This window comes from Corvus kubaryi, unplaced genomic scaffold, assembly GCF_017639235.1.
Source record: "Corvus kubaryi isolate FWS band 111438036 unplaced genomic scaffold, C.kubaryi_AGA036_p1.0 37184, whole genome shotgun sequence".
In the NCBI taxonomy this organism is placed as follows: Eukaryota; Metazoa; Chordata; class Aves; order Passeriformes; family Corvidae; genus Corvus; species Corvus kubaryi.
The window spans coordinates 632,749-657,420 of record NW_024581051.1 but is presented as its reverse complement, the minus strand read 5'-3'; the positions used below and the strand labels follow the sequence as shown (position 1 = coordinate 657,420).

At 37.5% G+C, this 24,672-nt stretch overlaps 1 protein-coding gene across 3 annotated transcripts in view; it reads left to right on the top strand.

Moving 5' to 3' along the window:
• Positions 1 to 24,672, top strand: part of CRIM1 (cysteine rich transmembrane BMP regulator 1) — a 175,794-nt gene that overhangs the window by 47,956 nt on the left and 103,166 nt on the right. For 2 of the 3 annotated variants that reach the window (XM_042022015.1, XM_042022014.1), the window contains one exon: positions 8,071 to 8,171. The exons of the other annotated variant lie outside the window; for it this stretch is intronic. In XM_042022015.1, the coding sequence (XP_041877949.1) occupies positions 8,123 to 8,171 (49 nt within the window). In that variant the 5' untranslated portion in view covers positions 8,071 to 8,122. The remainder of the gene's footprint in view (positions 1 to 8,070; positions 8,172 to 24,672) is intronic. 3 annotated transcript variants of the gene reach the window in all.

Here is a 24,672-nt window from a genome sequence, read left to right as displayed (position 1 = left end):
TACTTCTTTCACTTTGTTTTACCTACAGTATGTATTAAAAATTGATATTTATTTGTTGTTTTGAGTTGTTGTAATCAAGTATAGCAGTTAAATAGCTTGATCAATGTGGCTAGTGATATAGACGGGCTGCATATGATCATGTGTTTTGAGGTGGTGTTGCTTTTTTTATTTTTTAAAGGACATTGCCATAATGTAAGCCTGGATGACCATCTCAAATTATATTAAGGGTTATACAGATTAAAAATAAAAATCTTTTTCTGTTCAAGTTACACATAAAGTAAGCGAAGGATACCAACAAATGTTTAACTGCAAAGAGTCAGAAAATCTGGTTAGCATGGAGGCTAGCATTGGAAATGTAGCAGTGTCAAGATTTGTATTTGGTATCTTATCAAGAGCTTAATAAGGATCTAGGGATAATGATATTGTGGGACAGTCTAGTAATCTGAGGGTGGCAGCTGCACTTTTTGTGAGAGTGACCATTTGTCCTTCAGCCTCGCTATTTAACTGTCAACTTTCCTTTTTCTGTTTTTTCTTAGGCTATGGTTACAGTGAGGCAGGAGTAATATATCTGAATAATTACACTACTTGAATATTCATTACTTGGTTATTAAGCAGTGAACAAATACAGATAATTTTAAAATATATGCTTTTGCATGGCAGTGAGACAAACCTTGCCTTAGGTATTGGTGTTAGATGTGCATTCTGCTTGTTTTCCCTTTGACTTGGTCTTACAGCTCTTTTTTTTAATCAGTTCAAGAACCTTACTAATGATAACTAGCTTGTGCTCTTAGGAAAAGGTACCTAGATGTGTTTGTAACTTTTTTAGAATTGGAAAAGTTCGTTCTACCTTGTAAAACAACTTCAGTGTGTTTAATGTATAAAGAGAAGTGTTATGGTTATTTTTATTACAATTCTGTAACAGCAGAAAAGATCCCGTTGAATGGGCTGGGTACATGGATTTTAAAGATGAAGGTGTAAAAGATCTAGAACCTGCAAGCTAAAACTTAGAAAAAAAAATTTCATTATTGTTAAGGCTGGTTAAGCTTTAAATTATTATTTTTCCTATCACTTGCAGTTTTAAAGCCAAGCTCTGGGTATCTTACTAAAAAGAGTCATGAGCTTAATTGGACACAACAGCTGCTTTTTTGTTTGTTTGTTTTGGTGGGGTGCTATGTGAGTGTTAGAGAAGTCAATGTATATAATACTGATTCTTCCAATTGATATTAAAATAGTTTGGGGATGCATATGTATGAATGATTACAAAATTTATTTGAATGGAGTGTAAAGCAAGGGAGTAATGTATATGGTCTACACTGGTAAAGAAAAAGTCATCTGTACTAGTCAACATGGATTCACCATGGTGAAGTCATTCTTGACCAACTCAACAACCTTCCTTAATGATATGACTGGCTTGGTAGATGAGGGGAGAACAGTGGACAGTTGCCTACCTTGGCTTCAGTAGGGCTTTTGGCACTGCCTCCAATAAGATCCTCATAGAGAAGCTGATGAGGTATGGGTTGGGTGAACAGACCATGCGGTAAAAACTGGCTGAATGGACAGGTGCACAGTGTGGTGGTCAGTAGTTCAAAGCCTAGTTAGAGTCTGGCAGCTAGTGGTGTACCCAGGAGTGAGTACTGGAACCAGTCCTGTTGAACATCTTCATTAATGATTTGAATGATGGGGCAAATTCGTTGATGATGTAGAACTGGATGAATTGCCTGGTATGCCAGAGGATCATGCTGCCATCCATAAGGAACCCAACAGCCTGGAGAAATGGGCTGGAGGAGCCTCATGAAGATCAACAAGAAAAAGTGTCAAGTCCTGCATCTGGAGAGGAAAAACCCCAGACACCACCAGTATATGCTGGGGGCTGCCCAGCTGGAAAGCAGTTTGGCAGAGGGGGCTCTGGCTGTCCTGGTGAGCATGGACCAGCTCTGTGCCCTTGCAGCAAAGAAGGCTGATGGGGCTGCATCAAAGTGTTGCCATCAGGTGCAGGGAGGTGATCCTTTCCCATTACTCAAGCCTGATGAGGCCATACCTGGAGTATTGTGTCCAGGTCTGGGCTTTCCAAGAGAGATTTCTGGCCATGGCAGAGAATGTCCGTCAAAGAGGACAAAGATGATTAGTGACTGGAGCATGTCTCCCATGATGAAAGGCTTGAGAGAGCTGGTGGGAGTGTTCTGCTTGTCAAAGAGGAGGCTTGGGGGTGGTCTCTACAATGTATATAATTACCTGAAGGGGTGGTCTCTACAATGTATACAATTACCTGAAGGGGTGGTATACAGTAGACAGAGACAGGCTCTTTCCAGTGGTGCCCAGTGACAGGACCAGAGGCAATGGTCACACACTGAAACACAGGAGGTTCCCCTCTGAACATCAGGAAACGCTTTTTCACTGTGAGGGTGACCAAGTGCTGGCACAGGTTTAACCAGAGTCTTTATCTTTAGAGACACTCAGAAGCCATCTGGATGTGATCCTGGGCAGATCACTCAGTATGGCCCTGCTTGAGTAGGGAGGTTGAACCAGGTGACCTCTGGAGGTCCTGTCCTGCTTGAACTATTCTGTGATATGTGAACTAGGATGCTGCAATTACATAAAAACTTTTTTATTTAAATAAAAATGGACTGTTTAGAATAGTATTTAACTGCCACAATTTGTAATGTGATTTTTATTTGAAGTTTTTCACCAAATTGAAGAGCTTTTTATTATATGTATGGAATAATTAAGCAAGACTCTGGGACTTGAATTTCAGGTTTGAAATTTGGACCTTGTGTATTTTGTCTTCCTGATTTAAATAAAATAATAAAATTGACTTTGTTCTATGGAGGGAAAAAAAAGAATTTGCCTTGTTAAAAATAAAAAGGCTACTCGAAAGGGCTTTTATGCTCTCTTCCACACAACTGTGAACTTCAGTAGGTGTTCAAGGAAGAGGATGAGTAATATATCTATTGTTTGGCTGAAAAAGATGCAGTGTTTACTGCAGGTGAAAATTTTCCAGGGTAGGCATGTAAGACAGGAAAGCACTGGCTGGATCATACTGTTCTTTCCTTTGAACATAAAGACTAATCATTGTTGTCAGTGCAACTTTTAAAATACAGCCTTAAGGGTTTTGCTGCTTTGAAACAGTTGTAGAGCAGTAGAAATAACATCCAATTCAGAAATTGTGATAATTGTGACTTAAATATTTGAATTTATTCTTCTGTATTCTTAGTATGCTTCCATCTTAGTATCTTCAAACTGCAAGCCTTGTATTATGTAAAAATATTAAAGCTGCATTCTGCAATAAATTATTGCTTTAATAGTTGTGTTACAATGCCAAAGTATTGCAAGAAAGTGACCATTTTCAAAAATAACTTTCATATATTTTTTGAAAGGTTATTTCAATCCCTTGCCCTAAAAGCTTGGATGAAGAACATGTAATTTTTAGAGTGTGACTTGGTTTTCATACTATTACCATTCACATTTGGAAGAAAATTGACTCTTGGTAGTGTGTCTCACCTCGTATACAACATCCAAATTTTAGTTTCATAGTTAAATTGAGATATTCTTGTCTTGTTTCAGAACTGTAAAAGAAGTAACTATGAAGTCATGAGAAATCCAATCTTTAAAACAAAATATTTGAAAATACAGATGAACATTTTCTCTGCATGTATCTTTTGAGGGAGGAAAAAGTCCAACAAATGTTGACATCCAAAATTAATTTTTCCAAGAAAGTTTGTTGCAAGTAAATATGGACTAATGGCAAGAGCTTTTTTGTTGTTCTGCTTTTGGGGTTTTGCACCTCTCTCCCTGCTGCTTTTCATGAGTGTCCTGCTTTGCCTCAGCAATCTTTTGGTGTTTTTCTGGTTCACCAAAAGTACTACAGAGTTTAGCATTTTAACAGGGTCAAAATCCTGTCTTGCACAGTAGACAAAACCTTAATTTTATGTTATTACAATGATAGCAACTTTAAATTCAAAAATATGGAAGATACTGCAGTTTTTTAGACTGCTCTATACGTCCTCATTAAGTGCTTAATTTATGGAGCTAATTTAAAGCTAAGAAAATATTGTAAAACTACTGTATTTTTATTTTTCAAAATGCTTTTCATGTCATGCTGACTTGTTCCAACAAGAGAACTTCAGCAGGAAGAAAATAATGTTTTATCGTGTGAGAAGTGCCCTAGACATCTTGTTTCTGAACTTTCATCTCTAAAGCCTCATTGAGGAAGGTGTGAAAATCAAGTTGTACTTGCTCACTTTTATCATGTGCTGCTTGCAGTATACCCTTAAAGGATGTCCTGAAGTGGTCATCTGCCACTATTACAATATTTGGAGGTTGACAAAACTTCTTCACTTCATAAGGGCACTTGAACTTACTTCTGTGCCTGAAGTAAAAGGCCTTCAAAAAGCAGCCCTGTAGAAGAGCCATAAAGAGTTTAAAGTTGTCCCTTCAACTAGCAGTTGCAGCAGTTTAAACTACCTGATGATTAATGGTGGGTGCTTCCAATATGGAGAGTTTCTATCCTCTGCTGGCTGAACAGCTCCTCTCAGCCCTCTTCCAGTTGTCTGCCTCTTCTGACTCCTCCTCCAAGGTCTCTTCTGCAGTGCATCTCTTACCTTCTCCCACATGCTTCTGTACATGGCACAAACAAAGTTCATAAACAAAAACCATAATTATATCTTTTCTCTCTATTTCTAGCTTACTTCAGACAGTCTCTTTCACAGCAGAGTATGGTGTCTAGCAGCACTGCAGCATCTCTTTTAGCCTTGGTATGGTTATTAGCATACAAACATAAGTTTAGTATAAAAACTACTCACGATACTAAAAACATGAAAAACCAGTTAAACTGTTCCTTTCTTAGAGTGCATCATAATCTATTTTACTATGTCTCTATTCACAGAAAAGCCCAGAAAGCCTATACATTGTAAAATAGAGTGGCACATATGTTCTTTGAAAGAGTTGAAGATTTTACTGGGCTGTTTGGATTAGGGTAGTTTCTGATAGGTGTAATTATGATACATTCTGCACTTTTTTTAGTGTGTCAAAAGTATGGATTTGTTGCACTGTGGTTAACAGGGAAACTGGGGCAGATGATCCCGGTCACCAAAGGTCTGAAATGCCTTCGCAGACATCCAGACTTGTCCATAGTGTTATGTCAGGATGGGGAGGTTGGGTTCATAGTTCAGACACTTCAGCTGCATGCCTCAAGCTGAGCATGCCTAGGTGATACAAAGCTCCTCATCATTGTTCGAAAAGCTTATGCCGTGTTTTATGTTTTTCTGCCTCTTTTTGCATCTTTCATGGCACCTGCACTAGGCAAAGAAAGATGCATGCATGGTATGCAATTAACAGCTAAACATATGGTGATTGCCAACTATTCTAGAAGGCAAAAGAGTACTGAATTAAAAAAAAAAAAAAACGAGACCAACAAGAAACAAACAAAAAATCCCCCCAAACTCCCTGCCTACCCCATCCCTCAAAAAAACCAACCCAAACCCAACAACAAAGAAACCACCTTTTCCCTTTTTCTGTGGATAAGGTTTTTTCTCAGGTTCCTAGATAGTGGCAGTAATCAGATACTGGCTTTATTCCTTCTTATCCTTACATTTTAAGAGTTTATTTTCCTGTATTTCAAACTCTGTCCTTATTTGACTGGATTTAGCAACCAGTTTAAAACCTCTCAGGTAGAGGTGCTAGCAGATTGCGTAAGCTTGAGAAACTCAAATTAAAAAGGATTAACTTGCTTTTAGCACTGGCAAGAAATGCCAGCATTGCTTCTCTTCTCTCATTTTCTTGAAGAAATCCAAGCTGGCATTGCTGAAATGTGATGTTTTTCTCCTTAATAGAAGATACTGGTGCTGAAATACAAGGAGTTCTGGGTTAAAGGGCTAAGTTTGCCAGTTAGAAGCAACCAAAATATGATAAATACAATTTCAATGGCAAATGATAAAACGTGTTAGTTACAATTTCTAATGATTAAGTGTAATCTAAACCAGAGACCTTATTTTGTTGTTTTGCAGCGGTTTTTTTTCCCTCTATATAGTTTTTCAACATAACGTGCTTTTTATTTTAAAACTTTGAGCAATATCTATGGCACTTGTGGTTTGGTTTCAAAGAAAACCAGACATGCATCTGAAATGTGTTTGAAATCAGGAGTTGAAGGGCAGTGTGTTGAATGGGCAAAAAGAAATATTAAAAATCTTTTATCTTGACATTTCCAAAAAGTGATCAGTTTCCATTTGCAAAAGAAAGTAACTGCTGTGGACTATCCAGACCTGAAGAAAAGGTCGGGAGTCTGTAATAGGCAAGTGTGTAAAGTATTGCATTGGTCTTTTGAGAACATGAGGCACATATTTACCACTGTTCCCAGTGTTATATATGGGGCAGACCTCTGCAGATGAAAGTGCAGGATTAATGCAGCAAGTAGACAAAATAAAAGGAAATTAGCAAAAATCAAGTAAATTGGAGAAAAAATATTTCTTAACAGGGGTCAGTGCTAAATCAAACCTGATAAATTGCAGTGAAGAAAAGCTAACTTTTGCTCAGAAGTAATATATATTTATATATATAAAGTAAAATTACTCAGGCTATTATTCAGGGTAGGAGAGGCAGATGAACTTTCTTGTCCAGAAAGGCTGAAATGAGCTTTTCGAAACGAGAGCTGAATCCAAGGTGCTTGTTGCTCTTGACAATCTGTTTCACGTTCACCTTTTCTGATGACAATATGTGCAGATCTCAAGTGGAGTATACCAAGACACTTGAGAAACACTCCAGACAGAGTGCTGCAAGCCCAGCTGCTTGCAGATGTACCAGGGATCCTGCCTTGCAGAGGAAATTGCCGCTTCCAGAGGGCAGTTGTTCTTCTGCAATAGGTTAGACATTGCACAGTTACAAATGCCTTCATTCTACCTCCTGTTTCTCTTGTATTTTACAATTGCCTGTTTGTTGGATCTGAGAGATAATTAAGTAACTTAAAAGATTAATTGGTTTCATAACTGAATTTGCATTCCAGGGATTCTGGAATTGCAGGAAGCTATTCATGCAAAAAATGCCTTTGTGTTAGTTCTAAATAGCTCTATAAATGTGAGACCAATAGGTTTTATGACTGTGGCTTTTAAACAAATAACTCATCTGTCTTCAACATGATTAATTATTTTAAACATTTAGGGTGAGATTGATTGTCAAAGGTGATTAAGATGTTTTTATCTAATATTTTTTCAGTACAGGATTTAGAATTTAATTAATAAGATGTTGCTAGCCAGCTGTCTTTTACATGGAAGAAAATATTCTCTTTGTATACTTGTTTAATTAACAGTAGTTATAGGTAATAGATCCATCGAAGGCTTACATTGTAGCACAGACAGAAAAGATTAGCAGTTGAGTTTGTAATTTTTTTGTGTTTAAACCAAATGGTATGAACAAACTCATAAGTTCCTTGTCATAGAGCTTAGATGGGCAATTTCATCTGTTTTTTTATTAATATTGATAGATCTCAAGGCCCAGACTGGGATACTGTGCTGTAAGGGATGTCACTTTGTGGTGCAGTGTAATCATCTATAATTTTCTTCTGATGTAACAAGGATTTGGAAATTGAGGAGGAGAAATATTTATATAAACAAATACCACTTGCCTTTCCCCTAAGTCCCAGTTTTTTCCAGATACAGCATGTGTGCTTTTATTTTGGTTTTGTCCTAGATGACAATAAGTAATTACAAAGACATCGTTGCTTTGCTGTAGATTAACGTGGGTCTGGAAATGTTAGTACATGGAATACTGATTTAATTTATTGGATGCAGGTTTCTCATAGTTTCTTCTACTTAGCTTGTATCTTTTGTTCATGAAGTTAGTTTCTATGTAAACTGAATTTCTCATATAGCTGTTTATAATGAGAATGTTTACAGGAATTCCTTTGGGATAAAATCTTCCATTTTATTAAAAACACTCTAGACAACTGTTGCTAAGCTGGGATCTATGATATGATTTCCTTTCAAGTTTCAAATATATTTCCTTAGAATTTTGAATCCAGTGAGCTTCACCTATCTCATCTTCCTTAATTCAGTTTTACATTTTGTTCCATTTTGTTTGTAGGTGCTCTCCCCACTTTCCTGGTTGCACAGTGGGACTTTTCCCACTGCTGCTGATGCCCAGATGGTCTCCTTGCGGGAGGAGCAGCCTCAGCCGTTCTGTGGGTGAGTAGAGGCCATTGGGATGGAGGCCTGGACAGTAGCGCCTCTCCTCCTACTTGCTCCTCTTCTTCCCAGGCAGCCTGTAAATTCCCCTCAAACTCTACCTATTTGTCATGCAGCATTTGCATTTCCCTCCAGTTTACAGGCATGGTGGAAGTCTTTTGACAGAAGTTTTTATCTAGAGACAAACTCTTAATAGCCTTCCAGTTATGTGGCAGCTCCTCGTTAGTCTGCTCACTGCAGTGAGAAAGAAGCATCCATTCCCATGGGCCTCTCAGTGTCTGTCATTCCTTCCATCAGAAATCTTGGTCTTTTAGAAAGCTGAAAGACACCAAGTGTTACAGGTCATGGCTTGAATGTGTTCTGGTGCTTCCTCTGTTTCTTCTTTATCGATCTGTAACTGACGAAATCCGGAGTCCTGTTTTGTTGGTAGGAGTTGGTAGAGAGGTGCAGGACTGCTAGTTACCAATGGGTGTGGAAAGAACTAACAAAACCTCATAGGTTTTTTTTTGGTTTGGTTTGGTTTTTTTTTACAGTAGGGCTCCTGGAACCTGTATGTTTTTGGAGGTGCCCAGCTAAAAGAAGATCATAGGTTGAAAATTATATACTCAGTTCTGTTTCTTTTTAAAGATCAATTTCTTATCTTTTGCCTGAAGTAATTCAACAAGATACTTAATCACTGATCATGGAGCTTTTCATGTCGGTTGGAAGTGGTGCTTTGAAATGGTGCTTGAGTCAACAAGTTAGACAAGCTTTTTCAAACTACCAAGTTTTTGCTTTCCTTAAGTGGTGGGATTAAGTCACCTTCATGCTGAGCATTACTTTGTTAGCTAGTAGCTCCATTTAGGATTTGCATAATGTTGTCTTTAAAATAAACCAATGTAGTTCAAAAGCTATATAATAGCTGTTACTGCTAAATGAGCATCTGAGAGGTTCATATACTCAAGATTTAGTGATGATAATCTGTTAAACTGTTTAGTAAGTGGGTGCTTCAGTTTGTGGACCAGCACTAGATAATAACGTGGCAACTGCAAAGCTGCCTAAATGAGAGTCTAAAGAAGATAGTGGTAAAAGGACCATTGCCATTCCTTAGCATCTTCCATTACTTGAAATAAACACCTCACATCTACAAAAAAAAATGTGTGAGCAAGCAAAGTAGAATAAGAGGAGACTTCTGAAGTAAATGTACTTTGAGGTGGAGATGGCTTTCATGGTACCTCATAAGTATTTTGTTTTACCTTATACAAAGATTATTTCATCTTGTTAAGACTAGATAATTTATTAGAATCTCTGTTCATTTGCCTAATTAAATAGTACTCAAATTTAAGCATTCAACATTTGTGTCGAGTAGTATTTTATAGAATTCCATACAAGGCTGTGGTCAATTAAAGTAGACTTAGTGAATCCTTATTCAGGGCAATGTAAGAAAAGTTAAATTCAGATTAAAAACTAATGTATTGTTTACAAAATGAGATTAACTTTACTCAAGTTAATTTGGAGCTTTTCTCATTTCAAGTCGTAGTTGATATGAAAACTTTGAAGAAATGTTGTCCTCAGTTTCTTGGAACTTTTTATGGCCAATGTTTCTGTATTGCTGGCTGGATCTTGACTGCACATTACTTCTTGTTATCCTTTACTTTTTCTCTGTACTTTATTTTGATAGGAAAAATCCTTACCAAGAAATATTATCATTTAACATGTACTGTCCAGTGTTAAGTAATGAATTGCTGCTGTTGTATTAATATGTTAGAAAATACAGAAGGTTAAAAAACCCCCAGCTACTAGTATCGTCTAGGGTGGTAAATCCTAGCAGCTACTATTTGGAGATGCTTGTGTCTTGCTCTTTTAATGAGTTCTGCAGACAGCTGTAGCACTGTTGTATGAGTTAAATGATGAGTGGTGGTGTTATAATTGTAGTCTGAGTGGCTAAGTGGTGACTTGCATTGTTACATTTTTATGCTTGTTTTTATATGCCTTGATCAAAAAAGTCACTTAATACAAGTTAGAGACTAAGCATTATCTGTACTCAAATTACTATTATATCATAGTTTTTGTCTTTTTGGTTGATATTACTACTGATTCTGGCTAATTGAATTGTATTTTACATAGATGTAAGATTTGGGGAGGGGTGGGGTACTCTTATTTATTAAAACTGACATGGCCAATGCACAAATACCACATCCACATAGTGAATGTAGGTATTTGGTGTCTGTGAAAGGAATCGTCTCTGTGTTAAGTGTCTGATGCAAAGATTTTTAGAATTCCATTGCACAATTATGTTCCTTTACTCTGTGTGGAAAGATCTTTGCAGTATGAAGCTACATACTACACATTTGTTACAAATGTATCTTGAAAACGTTTTTCATTTTTAGAATGAAGACTGAAGGTGGTATGAAAATTGCCTTTGATATATGTTTATTCGTGCCATAAAAAACTGATCAGACAGGGAAATGGTAGGTGTGTGCTTCGGTTTATCTGCAGCGTTTGACCTCTCAGTGAGCAACAGGAGTGATTTCTGTTGCAGGGAAGCTGATAGTGGGCAGGTGGCCAAAGCTGCTTTGGCTTACTGAGACACAACTGAGGAGCAGGATGCTGACCAAGTCCAGCTCAGGATTGTTTTGGGATGTAAGTGAGCAAGCAGCCCTGCCAGGTTTCCCTCTGTTTCGAGTGAAGCCATGGTGCCAGCTGCCTGCAGCAGCAGTGTGGGCGGTCAGACGCCTTCCCTGGCACTGCCTTCAGGTAGAGATCTGAACTGTGGTGTTAATCCTCTTCTGTTTACTCTGCCTCGCACTAAGGGAGAATTTTCGTGTTTACTGCGTCACTGAATAAAAGCCATTTACACAGTATGATATTCCTTCTCAACTTTATCACTTCTTCCACTCCTTTAAACTTCTCCTAAACTAGGTTTTTGTACATTTGATGGTAAATTTTCTTGGTAGCACAAGACCTTTTTTTGAGATTGATTCAACCTTCAGGCAGAATTGTGTCAGTCTCTTCAGCTGCCCAGCTGTCTGATACTCTAGTCATCTCTGTGTATTTCATATTACTATCGTCATTAAAAATTGCAGTAGAAGTTAATTTGAATTTTTTTTCTCCTACATATGCTTTTATGGACAAAGTGGATGAGTTCATTGCTTGTTTGGTTCTGGCAGTAACATTTAATGGAGAAAGCATATTCTTGGAGCAGGCATGCAAAATGCATCTGAGGGTTGCTTGGGGGGCGAAGGAGGCTTTGACCTGCTTGCAGGTTTGTTTTAATGTGTTCTCAATTCATGGCTTCCAGCGTGTTTCTGAGCACCACACTCTGTGGCAGGCTGATCAAAACATCAACCTTTTCTCCATTAGTTGCATCTTTTATTTCTTAGCTTCATGCGGCTTCTGTGGTGCTGACAGTCCCGTCAGGAGGCCAAGCCAGGGAGGTTTGCACAAGGAATGCCTGCGGTCAATGCCAATGATTCTTGCTATGCAGCTTTGCCTGTTTGAAGATCAGGATTATTCTCAGTCTGTGCTGTGTTCTGTGGTTGTGTCGTTCCTCATGATCTATCGAACCTAATTAACTCTTCCCAAATTTGTTGTAGCCCTGAGTAACTCTTCTGTCTCCAGACAAACCAAGTGTTTCTTGTTTACTTTTAGCCATTTCAGTGGTGCTGCCTGAGGGAGGAGTTCTTGGCTACCTCTGTAGGCCCAGTGCAATACAGTATTTTTGAATACAGTAGAGCTTTTTTGATTGATCTTGATACATATTTCTTTCTCATCCACATTTGTGGTGATGCAGAGAAATTAGAATATGACTGAAGAGATTTGAATACTCTAGAAATACCTTTTTCAAAGAGACAGTAGCATGGTTTTTCTGGAGATACATGTCTTCTAGCTATTTTTTTTCCCAGTGATCTTTATGCTTCTGATTTACAGTTAACACTAATAGGACAAAAGTCCACTAATACATTTTGTAACTGTTCTCAGTAGTAGAAGATATATGAATAATATTGTAGCAAATTCAATGATGATTTTAATGAGTGGGAATTCCATAATGACATAATGTTCTGGGTTTTTTAATACGTGTGTGTGTGTGTATACATATATAAAAAAACATAAACTAAACCTATAGACCCATCTGAATTTCATGATGTGATGCAGCACTGTTTCATAACCTATCTAAAGTACTCCATTGCTTCTGTATGATTTCAAAGAACAACTGCATGTATCTCCAGTGTCATGCATAGTTCAGCATGGTCAGAAATATCTGGGGCAAACCAGTATGCTGGTGAGAAAAATACACTGGTAATGATAATGGTACAGAGATGGTGTCTGATTTGTTTTCCCCAAAGTTTATCTAATGGTCTTAAACTAGTAATACAGGAATTGCTTTTTTGTTGTTGTTATTGTAATCAAACATGTTTAGCTTCCTTTATTGTAGAGTAATATTAAGGCAGACTTCTTTATATGTAATGAAGCTGCTATATGGTGAAGGAATTAGATAGCCAGGATATATATATTATAAGCCATGGGCAGTTCCAGTTGTCTGAACCTCTGTTTTTATAAACAGATTGACAATTTTATCCATTACCATTTGTCTCACAACAAGATTTAATAATTTCTTTGCTTTCTTCCCACCTTGTAATATAGAGTAGAATATTAAGCATTGTCTGTATGTAATACTTGTTTATAGTTTGAATTAGCAAAATTTTTTCCAGATGACTGTTTGTATATTGCATGTACATTTGTACATGTGATTTCTTTTGCTGTTTAATTGTGAAGAGGTGTTGCTGGCTATGCATATGAATATTAAATAGATTTTTATCATTACTCAGAAAATTATTGGCAAAAATGTTTAAAGAGTAAACTAACTTTACAACACAGGAAAAATAATTCTAGGAAAAAATGAAAATCTGAAGTGAAATTAAAAAAAATATTTAATCTGAATAAGCTTTAAAAGTAGCATTTTTTTTCTCTTCTACTGTTTTGATTTGCTATTCCTAAAGAATGGGAAAAAATAAAGACTATCTTGCTTGAAATTCTTGTTATGAAAATTTCAGTTGTACTTGATACTAAGATGGTGACTTCTGGTATGAGCTTGGAAGCTTAATTCAAGTTGGCTGATTTGGTTGTTCCCATATGCATAGAAACTAGCACTGTGTCCATGGGAAGTTTATAGCCTCTCTTCCTGGACACAACAAAGAAATAGCATACATGTGGTGTAACATCCAGCCAATTATTTGAGGTCTGTATAGTCATTCTGTTGTTTGCTTGTTTAGTATTACAGAAGGTATTTCAATACCTTTTTCTTCTCTAATAAAAAACTTCTTTTTTACCGTCTGATATTAGGGAAAAGCCCTTCTTAGTTATCATTCTTGTCTCTGGTATTTTTCCTGTTTCAAAGAAACTGCTGTGCTTTAAACTTCATTGGATTATGCATTTTGCTTCTGTGTTCATACATGTGCGTAGTTGCTTCCATTATATCATGCCTGGTACAGTAACTAAACCCATAATGTAATGGGGAGGATGCATTTGGTCTTAAAGTAGTCTCTTTCTTTTTCAGTGCTACAAATTAGTTTTCTTGAGATCTGATGCAATTATTTTGAAAGCTTCCTTTTTAATTTATACTTCTAAGGATCTCATGAGCACTGCTTCTCTATGTGTTTTCTTCTTACTACATTTATTCTTGAGTCAGCAGTAATGAGTCTTTAACTCTGGCAGGTTTGGGCTGGAACCAACAAGAAACTACTTAAAAAAAATGAAAGGTAAAAAGGAATCCCAGCAGACAGCAAATGACACAATTCTTAGGGTTCGGTGCCAGCTAGGAGTGTAAACTTACAATGTTTTACTTGTTAGGGTGTGACTGTATGTGTTTAATCCTCTGTCATACGATCTCTGAGGGCTAGTTTGTGATGTAAAGTCCTTACAATTAACTTACTTTTACTCTTTAAGAGCAGTGTTTATTCCACCACTGATGGAATACTCTCAGGTGCAGTACGTAATCTTAACAACCTCGTTTTGTTTGTAATTGTTAAGGCTTTTTTTCCTGTCAATAAAAAGTTCGTCAGTGTTTAATTCCACGTCATTCTGTGCTGTTCTGCGAAAATGTCTTTGTATGAAAACTGAGTTGACTTTCACTGTTACTTTGCTGATGTTCTGCTGACATTTTGAGGAGAGTAAATGTACAGTTGCAGGCTTGACTGGTTTCTCTTGAAGTTTGTTGCTGAACCACATGGCAATGATAAAGTACTTATTAAAAAGTGTAACATTTTAACACACTTGTATCAGAAAGCATGGTCCATATGTGTCAGCACAATGGATAGCTTTGCTAGTATGATACCAATGAAGTCAACACAACCAGCAGCAACTGACCTTGCCTAAATTTTGGTGGGTTAGGCCATTAGGGCACTGCTGTGGTTGTTTTTTGGTACAGCCATGCTGTGTGTAACAAACACGCACTGCAAGTATGCTGAGTGTTCAGTTCTCTGTATGTTAGTGAGTACATAAGGTCCCTGTTTTATATCATGTTTCAGGTTCAAATTTAGTATTACTAGCTTCTCAGTTATATTGTGTCTAAAAGGTATTTAGACAATTATTGGGTTCTGTCTGTCTGTTCTTTGTCACATCTGCTTTCAAGCTAAGGATGAGTTCTAGTTTTCGTGCTTCAGCATGTATACCTTTAAACATAGGTTAAATGTACTGCTTAAAAATTTTAAGTGGGTGGATGAAGTGTGTTTCTACTGTTTGTTTTTTTGTGTGCATTGTATAGTACGGTACGAAAAGGCTATCAAACCTGCGCTGATCCTTGCTGTGCTCTTCTCTTGCATTATTGGTGGCATTTCCTATGTGAGAAAGGTAGGAAGGGGGAAAGTTACAACAAGTGTTGAGATAATTTAGCAATTAAAATATTTTTGTTGCTGAACTTTAAACATGTAAATTCAAGTGCTTTTTGCTACATCTGCTTCTGGATGATTTAAAACCAAAGTAAGGACAACAAAGTGCAATCCCAGAGCAAATAACCAATTTAGGTTTTGTTTTCTTTGAGGGTTTTGTATTAAGCACATTTTAATGTTTATAATTAAAAAAAAAAAAAAAAAAAACCAAACCAACCAAAAAAAAAAAAAAAAAAACCAACCAAACTCAGAAGAACTTGTACCCGAGATCTAACTTTGACATTGATGATTTTTGTATTTGGAGAAAACCAATAGGGAATGTGTTCATTATATTCTTTCTTTTACCAGCTGTCTCTTTAGTTTTTGATATGACATTATCTGTCAAAATAGACACTGCTTATAGTTGGCCAGGATATAAACCATTCAAAAGATGTTTGCAAAAGTTCAGTAGAGATTTAAGAAAAAATTGCCTGTCTTTGTTTTCAGAGGATTCAGCAGGCTTTTGGACATGAGAAGGCAAAGGAGGACGTCATGCAGTCTTGTAACTCTGTGTTGTCAGGTGTGAGGATTGAAAGCAAGGACAGACATTTGGGCTCCTTCTTCTCCACTCACACTTGGACAGCGCATTGGAAGGAGGATGTTTGAACTAAATGAAATAGGGATGGGATCTGAAGAAGGAGAGGAAAGAGTATGAAAGAAGGAGAGGGCTAGGCAATTAAACATGAGGTGAATGGAGATGAGGGAAATGGAGGAATTCAGAAAGGAAGAACTACAGCAGTTAGGGGAGTGATAAGGGCTGATGTTTGAAGAGGAGATGGGGAAGGAAGATATGCAAAAGTTTGCATCTTTGTACTTTCACTCTCTGCAGTTCAAGCTTGGAATAATTGACAGATTTCGTGTATTTACCATTTGCTTACCAAATTAGTTAGGTCTTGAGTCAGTGTTGGTCCAGATAGAAATTCATTACTTCCTCTGCCTTACAAGGTATTATCATTAGAAAATATTTGCAAGCATTGTAAATCTGTGGTGAATCTAATAAATATCCTTCCTATTCATGAATTAATACAACTCCAAATGATGCAAATTCATATTCTATCCTAAAAATAAATAAATAAATGCAACTTTCTAAAAGGAATATTGTCTCAAAAATCCTTGAATTCATGTGGTACATGTAGAGTTACATTCAAAAGGATCTGTAAATGCAGCTTGTATTTTATATGTTTTTAATAGTCTTCCTGTTGCTGTCATGGAGTAAAATGTTTCTGCATTTAATTATTTACTAGGCAACAGTAGTGGGGCTTGGAAATGCATAAACTAATGTGGACAGAGTTGGTCTGGAAACTAACTGAGTTGTTAGGGAAAACATTCTGCTGAAAGAAAATATGGTATTTAGCTAAATTCTAATTCTCTTTGAATATCTCAGAATAATCAGAAAGGGTTAATCTCTTAAGGAGCTGTACTTAAGGGTGGGTAAAGCTGTGTGCATTCACTAGAATACCATTTTGCAAGTTGACTTCTGTTGTTACCTTGTGCTAGTTTAGAATGGTAAAGAGTTAATTTTCTCCATAGGAGTTTGTATGGGGCTGGGTTTTGGATTTGTGATGAAATAGTTTTGATAACATACTGATGTTTTAGGAATGCTTAAACAGTGTTAACATGGAGTTGGGGCCTTTTCTGCTTCTCATGCTGCTCCACCAGGGAGTTGTCTGGAGGTGCACAAGGAGCTGGGAGGGGACGCAGCTGGGATGACTGACCCCAACTGCCCAAAGAGATTTTCCACACCTTGCCACATCATGCGCAGCAACAAAACATGGGGAGAAGGGGAGAGTTTGCCAGCATTGACTGGAGTTCAGTAGGTTGGCTGTTGATGAGCAATTGTGGGATTTTTGCATTACTTGTGGTGGTTTTGTTTTGTTTTTCTTTGAGGAGTTCTGTTTTTCTTTTTATACTACTCCTTTTTCCTTATTAAGCTGTGTTTATCTCAACCCATAAGTTTTTGCACTTTTGCCCTTCCAATTCTCTCCCCATCCCAGTGGTGGGTGGGCGGTGAGCCAGCAGCTGTGTGGTATTTGAACTGCCTACTGGGATTAAACCATGACATAACTTCAGTTCATTTATGAAGGTTTATCAAAATGAAGTCTTGAAAAGTTTGGCTGATTGCCTGCTGAATGTTGCAAGTTAATATGAAGTAGTATTCTAGACTCACATGCTTTCAAGATCTGCCAGTGGCATGTTGTATAGATTCCTCTATATGTGCTTTAAGAGTTTGCTTGCTTATTTGGAGACTTCACCATATTCGTGTTAGGTTTGACATTTTGCTTCTCTATATCACTACTTCTGGAATCTAAAGTATTACAGAAATCTATTTGTTGGATACTACTCCTCATGAAGTTGAATCACTCTAGTGAAGTCGCGACTGCAGTGAGCCTTCTACAGTTGAAATCTTTCTACTCCATACAGATATATATTGTAAGATGATCTTTAGGTGTTATTTAATATGCATATTGTTTATTTTTAATATACAAGATTCTAGTGTCCTGTCAATATGTCCTCGGTACATTTTCTTTCAAAGTCCAAGCAGTATTTATTTTCTGTTTGAAAGAAAAATTAAAAAAAAGATTGCAAGTAGTACTAACTTTAAAAGGATAGACAAAAGGTTCCAGTATCCTTGTTTTTCAGTGGTGCATTTGTCATTTAGTCTTGCTCAGTATACAGATCTGAACTTAATCTATGTATAAAAATACAAATATTTTCATATACTAGTTGTGTTGTATTAAATATTCTAATAATGTTTAAATATATTATATATAATGAAAAATTAAATATCTGAAAGATACAGAGGAATGAAAAATTTACCAAAATAATTCACATTTCACACCATTGTAAAATAGGTCATTATTTTTACCTAACTGTAACATGATAATATTATTGAAGCACAGAAGTTATGTAGCTATAGCATCTGAGCCTTGTTAGCATAACAAATGTCACCCACTTACTGTTGGCCTCTGTACAACTTTATTTTCAGATGATTACTACGTTGCTATGTTTTGTAATAATAACTGCATTCACAATTGAAGCATCCGTGTGACTGGTATTACAGGGCAAACACAGAGCTGTGGCTATGGGCACGAATGCAAGTGTATTTGTTTTATTCCAGTGCTTGTCACAACCAAGTCTTTTTTTGAAGGCAAAGGCTTTGTAGTGGAAATGAAAATTATTTCTTACTGAAAATCTTGCACTCTTAAAGTTGAGTTCTTAGAAGAAAAGAAAATGTTACTGCAGGCTAGTCATTAATGTAGTTAGACACAGTGCAGGTATAAATAATACGTATCTGTCTAGTTATTCCGTGTGGTCATCTTGATTTACCACAACATGTATGGTAAACCTCAATGTAATCAAAAGTTTGTGATAGCTGAACTGTGGTTGCTAATGAAGGTGGGTGTGTTTAGATGGAGGAATGTAGCCTGTTGGATGAAAGTTTGGTATGTTGGGACTGGCCTCTTACTTGACCTGTATAAAGGTGGCTGTGGTCTTTTCATACTTGTCTGGACAAGAGTGGCCATCTGAGGAGGGGCTGCACTGGCTGAGTGAAGATGCAGGACATGGTAGCTCCTAGACTGTGCCACCCTCTTGGGTGTTGGGCTTTTTGCTTGGAAGCAAATGAGCTTCTAGGATAACTTAAGTTTATATTAAATATTTAGGGACGAATTTGTCTTGGAGCTGAGGGGAAGAGTACTATTGTTTCTACCCAGTTGTTATTCAGTACAGCACACACCCTGCACACCATCCTCAAGTACTAGAAATAGCAATGCTGAGATGAGAAGGAAGGTTGTCATATCTCACCCTAATGCTTCTGGCGCTATCCCCTTATATCAAATCAAGTCAGTAAATTATTGAAGAACATATGTTAGCTCTAGGAGGAAGCTTATTGGCACTTTAGTCTCTATATGGCTCTCTCTTAACTAATGAATTAAGCTAAGTTCAGAGTTAATATTTAGATCAAGGGCAGAAAAGGGCATCTGATCTGACTGGAGATTATATGGCATACCAAAATGTGAGGTACTCTGAAAATTTCCTCTTGTTTATTCAGATTTGTCTGTTACACGTAAAGTTGAATTCAGGTCACAGTTTAAGAGATGAGGAGTGCATAAACTCCCCACTGCATTAGCAATTTGTAGACAAAACTAATTTCTATTTTTTGCAGTGCATAAGCCTGTGCTACTCCTGAACGTTTGAACAGCTTCAGGAGGCATAACTGAGATAGATGGAGGATAAAAACTCAATCCAAGGTTAAAAATACATGTCTTTGAACTTTCTTTATCACAATTTATTGGTCATAAGCATCTAGCTCCAAAGTAAAATAAGAAAGCCTTTGAAGTTTCTGTTTGGCTGGTGCCAATGATGGGATGGAAAACCCACCCTAAAATGCTCTACTATGCTAAATAGTGTACTATTTTACTATACGAAAATGCCCCACTGGGACAATATGTTACTAGTTGTGAAGATGGTTTTGTTTTGCCCTCGTGAGAAGCCGATCGGGGCAGAAGCGTGCCCGTCGCGGGCAGGAGCAGCGCTGTGTCGCGCCAGGGGCTGGCGGCGCAGCGCGGATGGCGAGCCGGCAGTGTGCCCTGGCGGCGGCGGCGGCCAACTGCAGCCCGGGGCGCGGAGCAGCGCTGCCAGCCGCGCACCTTCCCTGCCGCGCTGGGGCACAGCCTCGGCATCCCTCCTGCCACAGCCGTGCTTCAGCAGGAGCTGGACAACACTGTCTACAGTCAGGAGATGTTTTGTTCTGTCTAAAGAAAAGGAAGCAGCAGAAGGGACTTTGACGCTGTCTTCAGCAGCCTCGTATTTGGTCCCAGAGAAGATGTAGGTAGGCGCTGTACCAAGGTGCACAGGGGAAGGATGAGAAGCATCAGACACAAGCTGCGACAAAAACATGCCAATTACATGGTGGGATGTGGGAGGGATAAACTTCCCTAAGAGGAAGTGGAATTGCCATCCTCAGGGTTGTCTGAACTCACCTGGACCTCAGCAGCTGACTAGCACCAGCTTTTCTCAGAGTAGGGGATGGGACCAGATGACCTTAGGATGTCCAGTTAGACTGGAATTACTCTGCAGTTGACAGACTTAGAAAGGATAGATCCACACCAAAAGTGATAGAGGGTCTCAGACTTGCCTTGAAAGTTCTGAAAGTACTTGCCTTGAGAAAAATGCTCAGAAATTTGACTTAGTGACACCATTCTTAGAAGCAGTTCTGGACTGCTTATTACCTGCAGGCATTTGTTTTTCTCCATATGATGTCAGTTGGAACAGGTAGTTTCTATGAGTCATTAATACATTACAAGGTGATACCTATGAGACACTAATAGATTACATAACCTAGTTGGTTTAGTTGCTGTCTATATTTCCTCTATCTCTACCTTCCTTCCTAGGATGCATTTGAGGCAGCTTTCAAATTTACACCATAGAGCTCACCCTGCTGGGACAGTGGTTGGCTTTTCTACCTTTTCTTAGAAGCAGCTCCCTTCTGAAAAAATTGTTTGGGAGCGATTAACCAAAATATGTTTTCTTCCATTCTTGTTTTGTTCTGATCAGAATAGGACGTTTTTAGCAAACTCTCTAACTGCATATGGGTCTATAGCTTAGGGTGTGAGGGTTAATTTAAAGAAGAAAGATGGATGCATTATGCTTTGGTTTAGACTGAGTTTTGCCTACCAAAAACTGAGTGAACTGAAGTTTCTTTGTAAAACACTAATTCACAACTACTTGCCAGTGACTGACTTGTGAATATGCATTTTTATTACCTTCTTTTCAACTGATCTAGTCAAGGATGACTACTTGGATGCCATTTTTCTATTGAAGAAAAACTTGTCCATTTATTCCTGAATACTAGGAATTTTTAGCAGCTGTAAAGCATTTTCAGATACATACTGAAAAGTTGGGATTTTGTTTGGTTGGAGTGGAGTGGTTGTTTTGTAGCACCTAGGACTCTTAACTGAAAAAAGGATCATATGTTGCACAAAGCATGAGATCACATGCAGAACAAGTTCTCTTGCACTTGTGGAGAAATCGTGTTGCTAAAAAGAATGGTAGATTGGGGAGTGAAACAATCAAAATAGCTTGTCTGAATTTCCTGAAACCAGGAATAAAAACTCAATCCATTTAAATGTGGTCCTGAAATTTGGTCCTAAGTCTTCTGAATTTTCCATGCATTGGAGCATCATTTCTATATATGTTAGGTGTCTCTTGGTTTGGATACTTCACTGTTATATAAGCATTTCTATGCCTTTGGTCATGTTTTTGTTCATATTTGTCTCTTTTTGTGATGCATTTTTTTAAAATTTGGGTTTCGGGGTTTTTTTTGTTTGCTGTGTTTTTGGGGTGTAGGGAATGGTTTTGTGGGGTTTTGTTGTTTGGGGTTTTTTTCAGTCTGTGCTCTTAGTTACCACACTGTAATGCGCAGGACAAGAGACAATATGAATCCACACAAGTACTTACAAGTCCTTTCTTTAAGTCCTGTCAAGCATCTAAGGCAATTTATGCTAACTGAATATTTGTCCTTAAATCTTGCTATATAAATAATTAATTTAGTAAGGCAGTCTTTCCACGTTTCTTAAACAATGCATTTACAGGTTACTTAAGCTTGTATTGTCCACTTTTGTGTGATCTAAGTGTTGCTTCTTTTTGTAGCATAACAAAAATTGTAGCTGAACGTGACATTTACTCAGCTTAATTTTTATTTATTTAATGTTTTTTTCCTGAAATAAGCTGGTGCTGAATAAGTTGGTGCTTAAGTATATTTTAAAGTGTCTTAAAATCGACTGCATAATTCAAGAAAATTATGTGAAGTGGAAGAAGGCCAGTTTATTAAAGTGATAATTAAAATCCTGCTTTATAGGATATCAGGTAAGTTAAGTGTGAGGTTAAGGGTTAAGTGCAAGAGATTCGTTAAACTTACTAGCTTTGTTTCCTTTTAAGCATAAATGGGTCATAGTGCCTGGGGAGGGTATGCATGTGGTAAGAAATTTGGAGTAAAATTTTCAACTTTCTTCCTTTGTATTTCAATTATTCTTTCTTTTTATGCTGGTGGGATTCTTAAGGCATGTTTCACAAGGCATGCAGGTGACAGAATTGACATATTTGCATCCTATTTTGCCATTACTGATATATCAGTATTGCTTAATCTTGTCTTTCCTGCTTGGTTATATCACAGAGACTTTGGATAAATGTTAGTAAGTCTTGATCCAGATTTCCGTGAAAGCAAGTACTTATTCTGTGTTGAGAAAGTGCATTCATTGCATAGATTGAAAGAAAGATTAGAACAGAATTGTTAGATTGTTGGCAGTAGTACTCAGCGGCATGTTTTACACGTTATTCTTTTTGTTGGAAAAAAAGTGAATTTTGAGTTGTGCTAATGAAAAGTCTCCTTTAAAACTCACCTCATTAATATTGCCTTTGTTAGCAATTAGCACCTACAACTGCTTTAACTAAAGACCTGGTTTTTTCATTTTTTTCTCATTTACTTCTGTTGCTGCTGCTTTACTGTGAGGACTGCTGTTCACGGAGATGTACTGTGGAGGAGATATCTTAAGTGACATGTGAGATACCTCATCATGTAACACTAGATTTTATTCTCTCTGCTGTCTTTTTCCAGCCAAATAGGGGAAAACAATGAAATCTCTGCTTTGAGATGTGTAAGCACCAGTGTCTGTGGTATTTGATAAGGCTGTTTGGTGGCTTTTGCTTTCTGCTGTTACCTCGTTGAATGTCAACAGGCTTTCCTGGTTAGCACTGCTCGGGTTTGCTCACTTCTGCAATGCTTGGCCTATATGAAAGAATAACTTCTCAGCCTTGGGATCTCTTGAATGTATTGTGTGAGTTTGTAGGATCAGTGCAGTATCATGGTTGTAAGGATCATTGCATCTTTTGAGAAAAAAATTTCCTAGTGTTTGCTAGTAACCTTAACTCCTTTCTTCTATTTTCCTTAGTCTGTTTCAAGCATTAGAACCATTTTGTTCACGAAAGCTCTCTATTAAAATTCTGGTCTTGCTGCTCATGTTGCCTCCCAGGGTGTGTTTGTGAGGTAGGATCCACTGTCATTGTAACATGAGAGTACAGAGCCAGTCCCTTCCTCGGGGCACTCAGTAGATACTGTTCAAAACCGCATTTGCTGTCTTCCCACTTCTAGAGTTTTTCCAGGTTTGACACGGAGTCTGTCCTCACCAAATACAACAGTGTCCTCACCAAATACAACACAACAGTGTTTCTCTACTGTTTTAAAGATGATAATAACTTCTGTGGATAGTGTGCCATCTTCATACTTGACCAATTTATTAATAAGTCCGTATGCCTTGTCTCTGGTCACGGAACCGCATACTCTGTAACATGTGTGCTGCAAACTTTTATACATAGGATTAATGTACATTGATTGTGTCCAGTTCCTGAGTTTGATCTAAAAAATGGAATGGCTTTGGAGGTGACTGAATCCCAAACTTGTGCAAGGGGTGCCATCATGGGAATCTTGCTGGCAATAATACTAGTTTGCTTCACATAGGAAGTGCATCTGTAGCTGCAGTTTCCTGGCAGTAGCTTCTGCCACAATGCCTAATGTTCCACAGTGGTTTGTAACCTGCATTTTAGTGCTTGTAAATTTAATCTGCATTCAAGATTTAGCCAAACTGCCATAAGAGATTATGCTAATCTAAAGCTTCTGCATCTGAACTTCCTAGTTTGTTCTATTTTCAGTTGTGTCGTGGAAGCTGCTGTGCAAGATGCCACAAAATATGTTCTTGCTTAGTGTTTAAGAGAAACTAATATTTTGTTTTAAGGTAGATTTTTACACAAAACAAGTACTTTGCTGTGTATTGTACTGATGGAGATGTATAATAAAAAAGACAGATTAGAAAAGATATATAAATAGTGAAATAAATAGTAATTGAGGTTTGCTTTAAAGAGGACATAAACAATAAGTGGATAACTTAAGAGGAAAGGTCAATGAAGAATAAAGATTAAGAAAAGCAGAGGGTGAAGAATCAGAAAAAAATGTCTGAGCCAGACATTAATTTGTGATACTTTTTGATAGTATGATTAAAAAAAAAAAATACAAACAATACACTTGGGGATAAACAGATTACCGTGCTTGCAATCCTCTAGATCATTCCCCTTTAATCTGCTCTTGGAAACAAACTTTCCAGGTATGTAATACACAACTGTATGCTTCAAATGAGATCAGAAACTGAATCTAATTAAAGAACATTGCAGCCAACAACATTCTGAAATTGAGAGATTATTTTTATATATTTGGCATAGGATCATTGGTCTTTTTCCAGACTGTCTTTTTTTTGTAATACAAGGTGTTGGCTTCCATCCAGCTTGAAACAGAGGGGTCCAAGTTTAATGACTACTGAAGTCAGCAAAATACTTGTACTAGTGTTAACAGAAGCTCGGTACTGTGTAAACTCTGACTTTCTGCTTTTTTGTAGTTCTGACATTTAATTCCCTCTGTGGGTTGTTGCTGCTTTAAGGTAGAATAAGGGATGCTGCAAGAGAGTGGTGATACCTAGTAGTGTTTAATGTATGGTGGACTTGAAGCTGTGTTTAATGGATATCATCAATTTTTTTTTTTATGTACCTGC